At 32.8% G+C, this 17,782-nt stretch overlaps 1 protein-coding gene across 1 annotated transcript; it reads right to left on the reverse strand.

Annotated features, from left to right (window-relative positions):
* Positions 1-1,793: 1,793 nt before the first annotated feature.
* Positions 1,794-11,596, reverse strand: LOC142610827 (diphthine--ammonia ligase). The gene is made up of 12 exons (XM_075782768.1): positions 11,351-11,596; positions 10,937-11,008; positions 10,431-10,510; positions 9,636-9,861; positions 9,515-9,547; positions 9,221-9,303; positions 8,997-9,069; positions 6,833-7,178; positions 6,384-6,715; positions 5,871-6,208; positions 3,645-4,002; positions 1,794-2,312 (listed from the first exon to the last, which is right to left on the reverse strand). The coding sequence occupies exons 1-12, from the start codon at positions 11,426-11,428 to the stop codon at positions 2,097-2,099; spliced, it is 2,235 nt and encodes a 744-aa protein (XP_075638883.1). The 5' UTR covers positions 11,429-11,596; the 3' UTR covers positions 1,794-2,096.
* Between the last annotated feature and the right edge of the window lie 6,186 nt (positions 11,597-17,782).

Below are 17,782 nucleotides of genomic sequence, written 5' to 3' on the forward strand. Positions count from 1 at the left end.
TCTTCACCCTAAGGATCATGCTTGATCTTGAAATTGTTGAGATCTCCACCCTTTATGATTTCTTCGGAAAGATGAAGTTTGTGAATGGATCTTCATTTATTGTTGATGAAAATTGATGCAATGAACAATGTGGTTGATGAATAATATGAAAACTATAGTGATTTGTGTGTGTTGGAGATGTGCTAAATGTATGTTGAAAATATGCAGAAAAAAAAAAAAAAGAGAGTAAAAAATCATTGCTATATGCACTATAGGACTTTACGTATGTGAAAATTTTGGTCCTTTTTCAGTTGGTGTACCTCTCCTATTTATAGAGAGATGTGTTTTCCTTGTTTTTAGGGACCAAAATTCATGCAAAACATCAAGTTATATATATATATATCAAGTTTATCTCTCATAAAACTCAAGACAAAGTGGAAACAAATCTGATTCTCTGTATGAAAAAATAAATAAATTATAGGATAAAGACCCAGTGTCGATCAGCACTCATGGCCTCCAAATGGGCACATTAGTTATAAACATTTGGACGTTATCTTTGGTAGTTGTTCTTCCATGGTTCAAATTCTAATTAATTTAATAAAAAAAAATACATTACCCAATTAGATAAATACAATTATTTTGAATTTAATGAAAAGATAATATTATTAGTATGGAAATATTTTAGTATTTGCATGTCTTTCATAATTAAAATTAATAACCAATAGATTCAATATTTTTAATTAATCTTTCATGAACCTATTCAAATCAATCGTGGATTATCCCATGCATGCATACGGTAAGATCATAGATTAGTCAATCATATTTAAGCTTTTGTAAAACAATAATCTAGACAATGTTTTGGACACAAAAAGAGACCAATTCAATCACGATTGCATTATGACCAATCAGGATGTGAATTTAAGGTTTAGGGTTAATATTAGATTTTTCACACGTAAAATTACCATTTTTTTGCCTCTTGTGCCAAAATGTGAAGAATAATAAAAATAAAAGCAACAGTAAACGCACAAAACCCATTAGGCATTTTATCCTTTCTGTGATATAATGTTCTTTTTTTTTTTCACATTTATAGTGAATTCTGCCATAATTTTTATTAGTGAAATCTACTATAAATATGAGAAGATAAAACATCACATCACCGTGCTCTAGAAACACAAATACCTAATAATTACTCGTAAAAACTTTTTACTTCGTTGCACCCCATGCAATTTGAAAGGAATATGGGGGGGTTTTTCAGTTGGATAAATTAGGATCATACAAACAAGTGGCCACCCATTCACAATCTGAAATTGACTTGTGTTTGCCCCTTAACCCCTTCTCTCTCACTGGGGGTGTCACATGTTGCCGGTGCAGGTGAACTGGCTTGAGAGAGTTTAGGGAGAAAAGCAACTCCTCATTAGGGTTCAAATAGATTTGTTTATAGAGAGAAAAGCAACTGCTCATTAGGGTTCATGAATACAGTACATAAAAATTGTACCTTTTCTAATCGACGTTTTGATACTTTATTCACGGCACATTACTGGTCATTTAATTATGAACAAACCACCACAAATTTTCAAATGGACTCTCCATTTAGATACAAAAAGAAAATAAATCTAATTCAATTTGGGTAGGCGAGTAGAGAGCCATTAAATTTAAAATCATCCCCAAGATAATCTTCAAAACAATTGGGGGAAAATATTCAGCGTAATTTTGGTTTTTTTTTTTTTAATCTCAAATGTCATGGGCCATGGCATGGTTGTCATACCAAAGACTAAACCAAAAAAATGATTTAGAAAACAAAAAAAAACCTTTAGTTGACACTGAAACAAAGTTGTAGCCACTATAAAGCATTTCCGTATCCATTGTTGTGGATCTGTAATGTAATAAATGGATTATATCTTTAAGCATTTGATACATAATATGAACTAACATTAGAAGAGGAAGGGGACATACTGGTGAGAAGATGTGATAGATTTCAAAAGAAGTTGTAACAAATGTATTCGCACAATTCTCTAAACTTCCCTTAACCTTCTTTGTCCCCTCCATAATCTTGAATTCCTCGTGAATTGATGATGAAAAAAATTAAAAACAGATGGATTGGGGTAAAGCAAACAGACTCATGACTTCCGGGCAAATAGTTCACAGGTTATAATATCATCCATCGATGTGGCAGACCTCCCAGCACCTAAGACAGGAATAAGGTTAAAGATGGGCTCTTCACCAATAATAATTCTCTGACCCAATTTAGCTAGTTCGTTGATTGCATTGGTAAACATCAGGGAAAGTGCCTCCAGAGGCAAGCCAAGGCTTGTTGGGAAGTAGAACCTCAAATTCTTCAAAAGAAAATATACCAGGTCAAACTAATAATAGTGACAAAGATCACAAATGATGAAAATGTCATAAGAAAAGAAAAGAAAAGAAAAGAATTGACACACAGTAAAGCAAATCTTAAAATCTTAAATGATTGCCAAATAGAACAGAAAAATCTATGGTAAAATCTATCTATTATAATAGAGGATAAGCAATTAATTTTACTAATCTCCTGTTGTGCCACATCAACAGTCTTTCTTGACTCTTCTTGTCTCCATCATTCCTCACCTTACCACTACTCTTCTCCCAACCCTTCCTCTCCTGTTTTTAATTCTTTTTCTCCCCCCATATTCTTTTCCATAAATTTGTTATTACTCCCTATGCACCTTCCCCTCCCATTCATTCCATGTTCTGCCCACAAAAAAAAAAAGAAATGAGATTACTCTGTCTTTCTTTGATTTTCTTCTTTTTGTAGGTGGATATTTTATTATTTCTGCCATCTCTACAGTGGATTTCTGATTCTTACTTGCAGCTCTGCTTTGTGCTGATGTGTTTTTTTTTTTTTTTTTGGCATATCTTCTTTGGGTTGATAAGTTTTGGTGTTTTGATGTGTTGAATCCCCATAGCAAGTCATCCATCTCTCTTATTATTTTAAAAGATGTCATCTATCTCTCTTATGAATTTAGTTTGAGTTAACATGTAGTTATTTTAGAATTAGGAATTTGAGTTTATATCAAAACACTACTTGCTATGTATTTGATTGAGCCTATAACTGTGAGTAATTGATAATTATTAAGTCTATATCTTATTACTTTGATTTTGGTTTGTTTTGTTGGGTTTTGGGCACTCAAAGTTCTTGTTTCAATTTTTTTTTCTTCAATGAATGATTTTTGAGATATGTTATCTATTTTTAAAATATTAGGAAGAGAATGTAAGGATTTTGATGTGAATTGTTTTTTCTTTTTCTGTTTTTATTTTTATTTTATTTTATTATTTATTTTTTAATAATGTTTGAAGGAATCCCTAATACATGAAATTGTGATATCACTAAGGACAATTGTGTAATATGGTATCTAGAAAACTAGAAAGGCATATATGATTATTTTATTGAACATAGAACGAAAATTGATTGTCGCCTGCTCAAGGTCAGGAAGAAGAAAGTAAAAGCAGTTTTGCACTGCTTAAGGATAGGAGGAATGAAGTAAAAGCCTGAATAAATGATTATGGCCTAGTTAAGGTCAAAAATATTTTCACAAGCTAAAGCTAGACTTGATCAAGAAAGGCATATCAAATGTAAACAGGCCCCAAGGACCAGCTTAAACTGGAAGAATTAGGTGTTGACATAAAAAACTAACCTTTGTATCTTCCCAAGAGAAATTGTTCTGCATATAAAGTTTATCAAGAAGATAAATGCAAAATCTTGATACTCTTTCCATTTGTGCCTCTCTGAGTGAATTTTGACAGTCTCCATTATCCTGATCACCACCTAGAGACTCAGAACAAATCTTCACAAGAAGTTCACTAGTGATACACAAGACAACTGCACAGATCTTTCCTTGAACAACACATTTCTGGATGCAAGAATCATGCCAGTGTGCATGCTGAATACCCCAATAACTAGGCATCCTGGAGCAAGAATGTTCTTGCTCAGTTCCAATTGTCACATTCATATCCTTTGGGACATATAGAAGAGGCTTTACTTCCACAAGTGCTCTGCATCAATAATAACAAAAAGATGTAATTCCAGTATCGCAGGCAAGATAAATGGTAAGCCCTACCATAAGTGATCCCCACAATACTGCAAAAAAATGAAAAAATAAAAATACAAAACTCCATATTCATAAATCAGGACAATGGGTGTATGCAAATGTAGGCCAGAACCTTCAAAGCACAAGACTTAATATCTTGATAACGCTTACTATATGACTGACTCTTCTAGGCAGTGGCCTCAAGATGCAAACCTGAACTCTTAGTTGTTTCTAACATATCCTACATTAGACATGTTTAGTATAGTACTGAATTAACCATTGTATGTGCATTTCTAGCATTTTAGGGCACATGATGAAAATCTTTTAAAAAGATGCTTCTTTATGACAATCATTCCCAATAAAAATACAAAGAAGAAGAAGAAGAAGAAGAAGAAGAAGAAGAAGAAGAACAACAACAACAACAACAACAACTAGTGGAATGTTCATTACTTGGAAAGCAGCATTTTAAGAAGGGAGGAAAAGGGGAAAGGAAAAGAAGAAAGTAATGAAAACCTAAAGGCAGAATTAATGCTACTCAGCATGTGTTGAAAAATGCAACTTGACAAAATATTAATTGCTGCAATCAACATTTTAGGCAGGAGGCAACCTAGCAATGAGGTAGGAAACAAATTGATAATTCATATAGCAACATCACAATTGAAGTACTTTATTCAAGTCACCATAAAATTAGTTAAGCAAATCATTAGTTATTGCCATAATTCTAATGCTTACTATACTGTTGAATTATGTGAAAGTATAGGAACACCAAGACAGCACCCAGTCTAGTACTACCTTGGCCCATTGATTCGATCTTGTCCAAATGTCAAATATGGATAAGCACGGAGTAGGGCATGTTAGGCAAGATGTTTGAGGATAATTTTAACTTCAATAAAAAAAATTTAAAAAGAAGGGAACAGACATGGACAGACTGCATGAATGGACTAGACATGCAATACTTCATCAAACCACAAACTGAAACATCTAGTCACACAGATATCATTTCATAAAAAGTCAAAGCAAACATGCCCAGCACTGATGCAGACAGATAGGAAATGCAAAATATAACATCTAGTTTAACCCAATAAAGTAGTATAGACAAGATTCCAAATACAAAGTGTTGGTTGAGACCTAACACAAAGGACCTACACTTATAAAATTAACCAGCTAACCCATAATCGACTTTTCAAAAAAGCCATTGACAGCTTCTAACTGACCTAGGACATCGCAAGGGCTTGAAATAAACTAGGCCTAGGACCAAAGCAGGTAATTTTTTTTGATAAATTAGGACCGAAGCAGGTATTACCAATGTTTATAGTTTTACCCATGCTTTTAATGACTTTTTTTTTTCCTCTTTTGGCCAGACTATCTTTTCTTTGTATTAAAAACGTTGGCCACTTAAATTTTTTAGACATATTAGATCAGTCTAAAGCATTAGTGATTTTGTATTTTATGAAAATTTGATCGGATCTAACCATATCCAATACCAAGCACAATACTTCCTTAAAAAGCGTATAAAAAAATTAAAAAAATTAAAAAAAACTTTGATATGGACATTTCTAGAAGGGAACCATATCCAATACCAAGAACAATACTTCTAAGACTCTTCCTGTTTTTAACTTTTGAAATGTCATGGATGTATGACCTTTTTCTAGTATAGAATAGGAATATAACTGTGAAGAAAAACATAGGGTGAAAGTATTTATTAGTGGAACCCCACCACAGTGTCCTACTCTTTTAAGAATTGTTTGATGATCAATGTATTAATAGTACTACCTGTAACCCTCTTCCGTACTTATGCTTCTAGACAAAGGTTAGAGCATATAGAATAAGTACCTTTTTGGCAAATCAGGCACAAGGACATATAGAAAAATGGGATCAAGAACTTGAATAACACTTCCTTTGTCTAGCTGAAGGAGCCTCATTTGCTTAAGGTAACTGTCCTGCTTGTCCTGAATTTTGTGTCTCTCTGATGATGGCACATATGTCGAGCAGTAAACAACAAAGAGAACAGAAGAGGTAGATATTGAACAGTTAAAGGATTTTGCTATTGCTTCACTGTTTTCCAATGCTTGTTCCAGCTCAGCAGTGGCGCCTCCTTTGCAGAGATTCATATTCGGAGGGTCGAGCCCCAACTGCCCAGCCATGTAAAGTATCTCCTTATGCAAGGTTGCCTGGAAGTAAAAATCATAAGATAGACTACATAGCAGATGATTAAATAAAAGACTTTCTTTCATACAGCCTGTGTCAGTCCCCTCATTGAAAAAAAAAAACTGAATTTTCTAAGCCTAGCATACATGAGATGATTACCATTGTTTGTGCTGAAAATGAAAATTGCAGATAATTTACCTGGCTATATGGTCCTATGCAACTTGGTGCCCAGCAGGAAATACTTTGAACATGCAGAACTCTTTTACTCTGGTCATTTGCCACCAAAACTTCTATGTAAGCACTTCCTAAACCCACTTGCAATAGTGGTAGTTCAATGGTACTTCGGGATGGAACACCAAAAGGGCACTTCTCCTGTGTTATATATCTCACATATGTCTCATTTGCTATAGAAAAATTATTCATATCAGCAATATATAGATGAATATAAAGGACATTCTCCCAGCCAAGACCATATCCCAAAAGCTCTAGCTCAATCTTCCTTAAAACAGCCTCCAAATCTTCTTGCAAACCTACAAATTAAAAATAGTAACATTGAAAACTAAAGCAAGAGCAAAAGGCACAACGATTCTTGATGAGAAATACCCTTTCCAGGAATGAATCAAAATCATCATTCTTATTTTATCTACCTGCTGAAGTTCTGCACGAATCTTGCAACCAGAAACAAATGGAAAATGTATTGTCACTTTTCGTTCTTGCGATGTGAACTCTATTTTCTGCAACTTCATCTGCCTCAACGACTTCAGCAGCAGCCTTGAATGTGGCTTCACAGCTTTGTATACAGTCTCCTTGCACTTCAAATACAAAACCCTCTTTCTCCTTAGAAATCTCAGAGGCTTCATCAATGCCACTTAAAGAAAGGTGCTCTGCCTTTTTTTCTAGATGAAAAGCCAAGGGATGAAGAATTCCAACTGGAGCAATGGCATCAGAAGAATGCAGTACAACTTTAAATTCATCGAGCACGATTCGGGCATTCTGTAAATTCATAAAGGTATATGGAAAACAAAAATATTATTAATATCAATTATTTAAATAGTAAATCAACGACCATAAATTTAGGAAAATGGTACAAGCTAACTAAATCATGTAATATATAATAAGACTTGGGTTTTAGAAGTCGCGGTGGTGCCAAGTGGTTATCTTTTCTTTGTGACAAGTGTCAACACTCGCAGTAAGTATTAAGATTGCTTACCTTATATAAAACTCTATTACCAATAGTTTACTCGACCTAAAACTCCATTTCCTTCGTTTTAAGAAATTTAAAATTCTATTAACAAATATACCAATAATAAACTCTATGTAAAACTCTATTACCTAAGTTTTAAGAAATGTAAAATTCCACTTCAACTACAATTATATTAACATAAGTACCAATAGTTTACTCTACGAAATATTATATTACCTATGTTTTAAGAGATTTAAAATTCTAAATCAATAACAAAAGGTTACCAGTAATTTAAAGTAAAATTTACATTTATTTTAATTATATATCACAATTTTATATGTATGTATTATATATTGTAAAATTAATGTGTTTATTTATTTTCTACCGGTGACTTATTAAAATAGTTAATTTACTTTATGTCAAACATTATCAAGTTTCAAGCAACAAACAAATTATTAATAAAGTTTCAATTTACTTCTTTATAATTTTTAATTAAGCTGTGCATCCAGGCATAATACTAGTTATGATAAATAACAACACTATAAGAAGAAAATATAAAGATTAGCAGTAAAGAAATTTGCTTGAGCATATATGAGATCATGGGCTAGGAAGAGGCATAAAACCCAAAGAACAAAGAAGAGTCTGAATAAATCAATCATCAGCACACACACACACATATATATATATATATAAAAGCAGAGACCTCATGTGGGAAAACATGAAGTTTTGCCAAGTGGCACATTCTTTGTAAAGAGAATTGAAATATTCTCAAATGCTACATCGGAGATAAAAACAAATTAAATATTGACTTTTTGTTTCAGTTGGTTCAATATTTCAAAACTTTTCATCCCTCACACAAACATACAAAACTCTTTGCATTTTAATTCAACATGTTCACCTCTTGCACTTCTACCCCTTTATATATACCTACCCATAGTCATTCATGTCATCCTGTGTCAAATATACAGAGACAAAAAATGATGTCATTTACCTTCAATCTTTTGACGACACCTACCAAGCTCTAACATTGTTGTATCATGTAATCCTAACCCGTATGATTTAGCTACAACCAAGGAAGGGGGCTTGCATTTTATATAGAGTGACAATGACAATTCCGATTTTGATGTTAAGGTCAGACATTGTGGATTTGTGATTATGTAAATGATGTGATTGACTATGGGTGTTTAGGATGAGTATTTTGTTCTATATCAACTTTTATTCTATAATATTCCTCCAAAGTTGTTTTTTTTTTTTTTTTTGTTGATAAGTAATTTTTTTTATAATTATTTCTCATTACTTCAATGAATAATTATAATGGATATGTGTGTGCAATTTATAATTTATTTTTATTTTTATGATGAACTCATTACTAATAAAGTTGTATAACAATTATGCTATAAAACATATACAATATTCTCCAAAACCATTTTACATAAAACATTACAATATTATCCATGTACCGCATGGGTAACTTACTAGTTCTTGATAAATGTAGAACACCTTGTTCATGACAAACGGTAAGCCTTGTTACAAACAGTTGAAGTGAACTTAAAACAAAGAGGAAGCAACATTGGGTGGATAACTCAATCAAAATTGTTAGACCAAAAAGAGCCATGGAGTGAACTTACAACAAAGAGGGAGCAATCAAGTGTCAGTGTCTCATATTCCCCTCCTTCACCACATACATTAATCCCGTACATCCTACGAAGTGATGGCAGAATGAATAAACCACTTACACAGTTGTCCTTGAAAATTTAGAAAATCAGTGACAAAAAAAATACCAAAAAAGCAGCTAATAAATGAGTAACTGAAAAAGAAAAGAAAAGGGGAAAAAAAAAAGATTTTGACATACTCTTTCAATTTATGTAGATAGGACTTCAAGAATCCTATATCTTTGCCCAAGTGTTTTGTAGGGTCCAACCCCAAAGCTGCAACCTATGAAATTGAAAGAGTGTTGGACTCCAATCTACAAGCCATCTATGTGAATATAAATAGCAATTACACTTATTATGCATTTAGAAAGTACAATGTTTCACTTAATTATTATCAAACCAACAAACCCTTATTACATAAGGCCTAGAGTGGACATATTAATACATGATAAGCACATATAAAAACAAGACATGGGTCAAACCAGAAATCATACCTTTACTGTTATAGCCAGAATCCCATTTGTTATCTAGTTGAGATAAGAGGAACAACATATTATTAGACAAAATATCTCAAATATTGATGGCCACCATTCTTACTTATAATATACGATTTACCATTTCCTGAAGGAGCAATGACTGATCTTGTTTCCACAAATATGCCAAAGAAACAAGCCCTAACCTTGAACAAACACTTTCCACTCGCAGCCTTTGATAGTCAGATGCAATAGCACCAGAAGATACTGCTGTGACAGAAGGTATCTGTCTTTTTACTTCATTTAACAGAATAAACATATCTTCAACTTCATCACCCGCAGTCATTCTGTAGCTTAGCTTTTGATGCCTAATTGATCCACAAAACCATTGAAAGTGAGAATATGAATTGAATACTTTCAATTAATCGTAGTGGATTCTTGAGTGACGCATACAATCTTCAATGAAAAACTTTGCCTTCAGTTATATCAAGTTTGATAGAAAATTTTTGTCATTAAATTGATAGAAAAACCTTCCCGACAAATCCACCTATGCTCATGAAGGATAATGTATAAACAAAAGGTTAAAAAAAATAGGAAAAAATTGTTATATCAGGTGAAAACATGCAATAATCAGGGAGCAGCATAGGAACAGCACACCTGAAGTTTTTAATTTTTTTTTTAAGTAAAAGATTTATTGAAAATGAGAAGATATGTAATGTACACAGAGTGTGTACACAAAACTCTCCTAAAGAGTTCGCACTGGCCTTGACTTCAAAATAAGTCTTTCAATTATCTTCACAAGTATAAACTACTTTCTTAACCCATAAAAAGAATAGATTGTTAAAAATTCCCCCAATCAAATAATAGTTTTACCAAGTATTATAATGAAATATACATATACACTCTATACCAAAGAATTCCCACTTAAAAGGCTTGCCTTGATGATCCTTTTATTCGCCGTCTGAACAGTGGTAGTCCCATGCATTCGGCATAGCTGACAATTATTTGGTGTCCAACCTGAGGAAAGGATTTAACAGCCCCAACCAAATGGTAAAACAAACATAAGTAAGAAGAAACATTTATCTTCACAAAACTTGTGTTTCTTATCTTATCTGTTATGATAACAACTAACAGAAGAAAAAAATAAGTAATATAGAATGAAAGAAAAAACAGCAGCAAGGGCATAAACAAACATGTGTGGACATATACATACATGTCTTTACTATTGTAATGCAAGTGTCTGCTGTGGGCTCAAGGCTTACTCCTAAACACAGTTTTCGAAGCATTTGCATTCGCACATAATTTTGAAACAATGAAGGCATAACAAACGATTGATGTTTGTTGTTGGTTAATGCAATGATAAATTTATTGGTACTCAATTTTAATGTGTTCAAAATTCTAAAGTCACGTACAGTAGAAAACCAGCAAGATACAGAGACTAACAGTTTGGTACATGTAGCTATCGAGATCGTCCACTGAATCATCAGCCGGCATCAAATTTGCCAATGCAACAACCTGCAAATAGCAATCAAAATTCAATCTTTAATTTTATATATAATTAACAATATACCAATGCCGGTTAATTATCAAACTTTAAACTGAATCATTAGAAAAGATAAGTAAATACTAAAATTGATTTTTAAAAAAAAGGAACCCAAACAGAGCACTTGTAGCTAAATTAATAACTTTGTTAGTACTAAATCACATGGGCATGGGCAAGGCTGACTTTTTTTTTTTCAAATTTTCATCAAACCCCAGAAAACATCATCCCATAATATATTTTCTTTGCTTTTGCAAACTGGGTTTTCTCTGTTGGGAGAGAAGAAAATAAAGAAAGAAAGAAAGAAAGAAAGAAACCTGGTGACCGTATTGGATACACTTGATCATGGCATAACAGCTGTCCTTGCCGCCGCTTACCAATGCCACCACTTTCATCTTCTTCTTGCTGTGTCGTTATGTTTTGGGCAATATAGGCCACCACCACCACCACCACCACCACCTCAACAATATTCAATATGGGCAGACAGTAAGAGTGAAAAGAAAGTTGAAAGAAGAGAGAAAGAGAGAGGATCGTGTTCCGAACCGTGGCAGAAAGTGTGAGAGAAATTTTTTAGTGTATTTCACTAATAACTTTATAGTTCATGTCTGGTTTGAAGTTCCAAGTCCAAGTTGTCCAACCCTACTTTTTACTTATAAAAATTATTTTTTAAAAAAAACTAAAGGGAAAATTTTCATTTAAACAGTATGTCTAAAATTCATTAGTCCTTCAAAATCTGTTAATAATTTTTTTTTTGTTCTGAATGAAATAGAGGGGCTTGCATGTGACCTATGTTAATAATTAATAAATTAATTATAGTTATGATTATATTACTTAATTAATTAGGTAGAATAATTTTTTTTAATTTATAAAAAAAATTGATTCACCAATACTTTTACTCTAAAAAATTATATATAATAAGTATATAACTAGCTTATAACCCCATGCATATGCATGAATCCACTTAAAGATATATAATAAGATGTATAATATAATTCATATATATATAATTTAAATACAATTGATTGTTATTTTTATATTTTGTTAACTTTAAAACAAAATTGTAATGATATTATTAGGCATAAAATGTAAATTGTCCATATTTATTTATTATTGTGAAGTTTTTTTTATTTTTTTTATTTTTACGATTCATTTATTCTAAACTCTTTAATTTTTTTTATTTAGCTTCTGTTTGGATACAGATTATAAATGAAAATTATTTCATTATTCAGCTTATTTTTTCTATAAACAAAACTTAGGTACAGTACCTTAGGTGCAGTATCTGAGGTGCTGTTCCTTAGATTTTCCTCTTAAAATTCAGCCATATGGTTACTTTACTTAACTAAAAAATACACTTTCATTCCATAAGAAAAAATTCACATGGTAGAATCTTAAGAGAGGAACCTAAGGAACAACACTTAAGTACTATATTTAAGTCTTAAGTCTTGCCATTTTGCTATTATTTATAGACCCCATTGTACTTTTTGATACTATTCATGGGCTCCACTGTACTATTTCAACTAATTTTTATCTTTACCTACAGTATTTTTAGCAATTAATTTTTAGTTTCAGTAAAATAAACGGTATTCAAACTAGGGATGGCAATAGGGCAGGTCAGGTCCAAAGGATGGGGTCTTTGCCCTTGCTCCGCAAGATTTTGTCTTGCCCCATCCCACATGACTAGGAAATTTTCTTGCCCCATCCCCGCCCTATAGGGCCTTGCAAAGCCCCGCCCTACCCTGTAAAACTATACTTTTTGTTAATTTGCTCTACAAGTAGTATAATTTTTTTAATGAAACCTATTTCATTAATAAAAATGATGGTGAACTGAAACTTAAACTCCAATTCGTCCATAAGAGTCGTCCGTGTCAAGATGAGAACGGTTATGACTATCAAGACGGTCGTCCATGTGCCTATTAGGATGGTCATCCATGGACATGTGGGTCGTCCATAAGGAAAACTCCAAGACGACCCGTGGCACTTAGGAAGAATTTCATAAATTAATCTACCACGTGTTATCACTCTGAGGCGTGAGTTAAATCTTGGTTCATCGCTATAACTTCCCCCTAAGTGCAAAACTTCTAACGATAGTTATAGAAGATAAAGATAACGTACTCTAACTCTTATAGCGGTTGTGGAAGTTAACCTTGAACCCTCTGACATCCTCAAATATAGGGGGAGTTATAAGACAAGTAACTGCTTCAAGAGCACACTATAAAAACTCCCCTTGACATCGAATGAAGGTAAGTTTTTGAGACAACTCATTTTAGTTGGAATTCTATAATTTAAGAGAGAAACTAATTTTAGCATTGGAGAGTTCTTGGCCTGTTCATCCTGGTCACCTTTGATCATGTGTTTTTCTTTTCAGGCCTTCGAAACAATTATTAGCCCTTTGAAGCCCGGAGCATTCAGCCTACTAATTTTCCTTGCATCATTAAAAAATATACTTGAAATTACAACTAAATTTATCCCCGCAAATCAAATCAATTTTTAGAAAAAAAAAATTGAATAATATATTCAAGTGTTTATCAAGACAATCATAAAAACAAAAACAAAAAAAATCTCATAGCATAACACATGACAAAATAAAGGTAAAGAACCACATTAGGTAGAACAAAATAAGCTAATATTAATATATTTGTTTAAATAGTAGGGTTTTAAGGTATGAAAAATTTACAATTATAACTCTTAGCAATATGGGGTGAGGCGGGGCGTGGCAAGTCTAGAAAGTCTAAACCCATCCCCGTCCCGCCTTGTGGTGCAAGGCTAAAATCTTGCCCTATCCTTACCCCATTACCTTTGTGGGGTGGGGAAAACCCACGTGGGGTGAAGCGGGGAGGGGCGGGTTAAGAGGGGAAAAATTGTCATCCCTAATCCGAACAGACCCTTAAAAACTCATTTGGATAAATATTTATGATATGGTCTCACATTTGATTCTAAAATTAAAAAATAAAACTCTAAAAGAACAAATAATTTTAAGATATAGAGGCAAAATTGGAACTCTAATTTAGAATTCTAATTTGATTTTTTCTCAGCTTCACCTATTATTATTACTAGCTTGTAACCTCATGCATATGCATGAATATAATTCTTGCATATATAATTTAAATATTATTGATAATCATTCTAATATTTTTTTAACTCTTTAAAATGTTTCGTAAGAATATTATTAGGTAGAAAATGTAAATTGTCCATTTTTTAAAATATTTTTATGTTTATTAATTCTAGACTCTTTGGTTTTTGTACATAATAGCTCATTGAATGGATATTTATGATATGGTCTCACATTTGATTCTAAAATCAAGAAATAAAGCTCTCTAAAAATAAATAATTTAGGAAACATGGCATAAAATTAGACTTCAATTGTAGAATTTAATATATATATATATATATATATATATATATTTATTTATATGACTTATAAATTTGAATTGTCTTTAGTTATACAAAAAAAGCTCACAAATATAAAATCATTCAAACTCTCTTTTCCTCTAACTTTATATATAGTGTTAGATATATGATTATGTTTTTTAATGATTTATTTATATTGAACTTCTCGTTTTCTACACTAAATTAATTCATTTAGCACAAAAATTTTAAAATTTCGATTAGATAGGACATGTGCTGTAAAATCAAACTTTAATTAAAATTTAATTTTTACACTGAATTGACTAACTTGGCACAAAATTTTAAAATTTGATTAGATGGGACATGTGGCGCAAAATTAGACTTTAATTGAATTTTAATTTGAAATCTAATTGGATTTTTTCTCAACTTTACATATTAATATATATATATATATATATATATATATATATATATATATATATGACTTATAAACATGAATTGTTTTTAGTCTTACAAAAAAAAAGGCTTATAAATATAAAATCATTCAAAAATTATGTTTTATATGGTTTACTGATATTAGACTTCTCGTTTTTTTACACTAAATTAACTCATTTTGCACAAAAATTAAAAGACTTAGATTAGATGGGAAAGACATAGCAAAATTAAACACTAATTGAAATCTAATTTTTACATTGATTTAACTCACTTGACACAAAAATTTAAAACTTTGATTAAATGAGACACGTGGCACAAAATTAGACTCTAATTAAATTCTAATTTGAAATCTAATTGGATTTTCTCTCAACTTTAGCTATTATTATATATATAGATTATTATTATTATTATTATTATTATTATTATGTAGATTTTAATATAAATTTAGTCTTAAAATATATGTTACACATATAAATAATATAATAAATACTTGAATTGAGCCTCGTACTCATAAATTTATTTTCAAATATATTATTATATTGTTTTATATGGACAATGTTTGGCTCCAAAACTCACTAAAAAAGTTAAAACCGTTACATATTTTGAAAATCTAGCTATTGGATTGCATTTTCTTTATGTTCTTAACACACATGTTAAATTTCGTTCCAATCGAATATTATTTATTATTCAATTCATAAACTTATTTTTTTATGCATAATCTTATATTACAAAAAACTTGAAATCTAAACATTTGTTGATAATATAGTGTGTGGGCATTTTTTGCAAATGTTAGGTTGGGCCGCCTTTTGTTGCACTAGGCCCAAAGTTTTCTGGATCAGGGAGTTGAGACCGGCCTAATAGCAACCCTCCTTGGTTCAGCTTGTGCGCAAACGATGCCCTACTTGCTGAGTCTTTTATCACATGCCCATGACAGGCAGAATTGTCATAATAGCTAAGGCAGGTAGATACAATAAAGATAATAATGTAAATTCTTTTGCTATTCAGACAAAGGTAAGTAATGGGCTTTGATAATGAATACTCGTTTTATGAAATAGCCACAAAGAGTAAGTGCAAAACAAATAGCGATAAGCTTACTAAAAGAAAACAATGGTCAGTCTACCGTATCAAATTACGTTACTGGGTTTAAGTCAAGAAAGGGGAACCATCTCTTCAACACGGCTAATCTCTATGAAGGAGAACTTAACTGCTCTGAAGGGGTGGGCTTGAATGATTTGTGTTTAGAGAGGTCATTTGACGTGATTAGAGAACACGGGTTGGAGAGGGAGAGGAGAATTAACCTATTTGGTGCATGCCTGCTACTCTGTTCTCTCCGTTTTATCTTTTCTTTCTATTCCCTCTAATTATTTCCTTCCTTTTATCTTTCGATGTTTTTCTCTTAGTTCTCGCAATTCTCTCCCCAGAGGTGGTTCTTGGCCCTCGTTGTGCACAGTAAAGGCTACTTATATGATGCCTGCAGTGACTGACTTTTACCATTTTAGTCATTAACCGTTTTTTGTCTGGTGTGGCTATTCTTGTCGACCATTATTGATTGTTCAGTCGCCCAACTAGTGCCACTCACCTATGCAAACCGCGCCACTCCACGTCACCAGACAAAGAAGACTATTTTTTTTGCTTGCTTACTATGGCACTCTTACTTGTCACGATGTAAATACTCTCTTTCTCTCCGTCCCTCATGGCATGCACTTAGTGGTTCCAGCTCAGTTTTGCCTTTTTTGGGTGGTATGTCATTCCAGCAAGACACTGCCTCTAAAAGAGCCTGAGCAGGAAGCACGAAAATAGATTTTTCCCCTCCCCATCGCCAGACCATGCCCTCTTATCCCTGACTCATGACTCACCACTTCTTGTATTGGCTAGATACAGGTTGGTGGTGTCTGGGCCTTGTGTGTGCCTTACTTCCATGCTCGTCCAAAATCTGCCCGCTGCTCATGTGTTTGCCACGGTCTGAAGGTTCATCTGCCCATTCTGCTATTCGTCTTTGACCTCTTATGGCGTGAGCTACTTTCCTTGACTTCTCATTTATGGCTTGCTTCGTTAGGGGCTAGGCCTTCCCTGATTGTGGGCTATTCTGTGCTTTATTCTCAGCCTTGCTATTTGTTTCTTGCTGCATTATTCTGCTATGCCTGCCGTGATGTTTGCTTGACCCAAGACCGTTAAGCCTCTTTGAGGCTTACTGCTCATTCCTTCTTTGATGGCCTAATGGACTTATTGGGCCTTTTACTACGTTACTTGCGAGCTCCCGCGTCCTGCTTACTTTCTTTTGGGCATCCTTGGCCTGTTTACTCTCTTGGGGCATCCTTGGCCCTCTTCTAATTCTGTGTTTTTCCATGGGCTTTTACTGTCTCCTTGGGCTTCCTTGGCCCAAATACTTTATTCTTTATCTTTAGGGTTTATGGGTTTTCCATTACCCTTTACTCTCTTTACTTACATTGCTTTGGATATGCTGTAGCAGCTGTGACCCATTCTTACTTTTCTACATTCATACTGCCCATGAGTTTGCTATTTCTCTTTTTTTGGGCCCTTTTAGGCCCATTTACTTCTTCAGGATCCATTTGTTTGCTTTATAGATCCGCGATCCACTATTCCTGCCACTTGGGTTTAATGGTGCTTTCACTTTCTTCTGCCCACGTTGTTGGGCTTCCTCCCCTTCCTGGACTTCTAAAAAAACAAGCATCTACATATAGCTATTGATTTTTTATTTTCTTAAAACTTTGCAAGTATGAAGGATTTAAGAAGAAAAAAAAAGCAATTTAATGATTGATCTGTCAAATTTACATTCAATAAAAAGATATTAAATAGTGTTCAAGCTAAAATTTATCCTTATTAGATTGAAATTTGACTTGTTTGCTAAATAAATGAACATAAACGAGTTTTTTCTCAACCTAAGCCTAAACTGTTCATAAACTACTTAGTTCATATATAAATACAGCCCTAGACAATGTGCAACTATA

This window comes from Castanea sativa, chromosome 9 (assembly GCF_040712315.1).
Source record: "Castanea sativa cultivar Marrone di Chiusa Pesio chromosome 9, ASM4071231v1".
Lineage (NCBI taxonomy): Eukaryota > Viridiplantae > Streptophyta > Magnoliopsida > Fagales > Fagaceae > Castanea > Castanea sativa.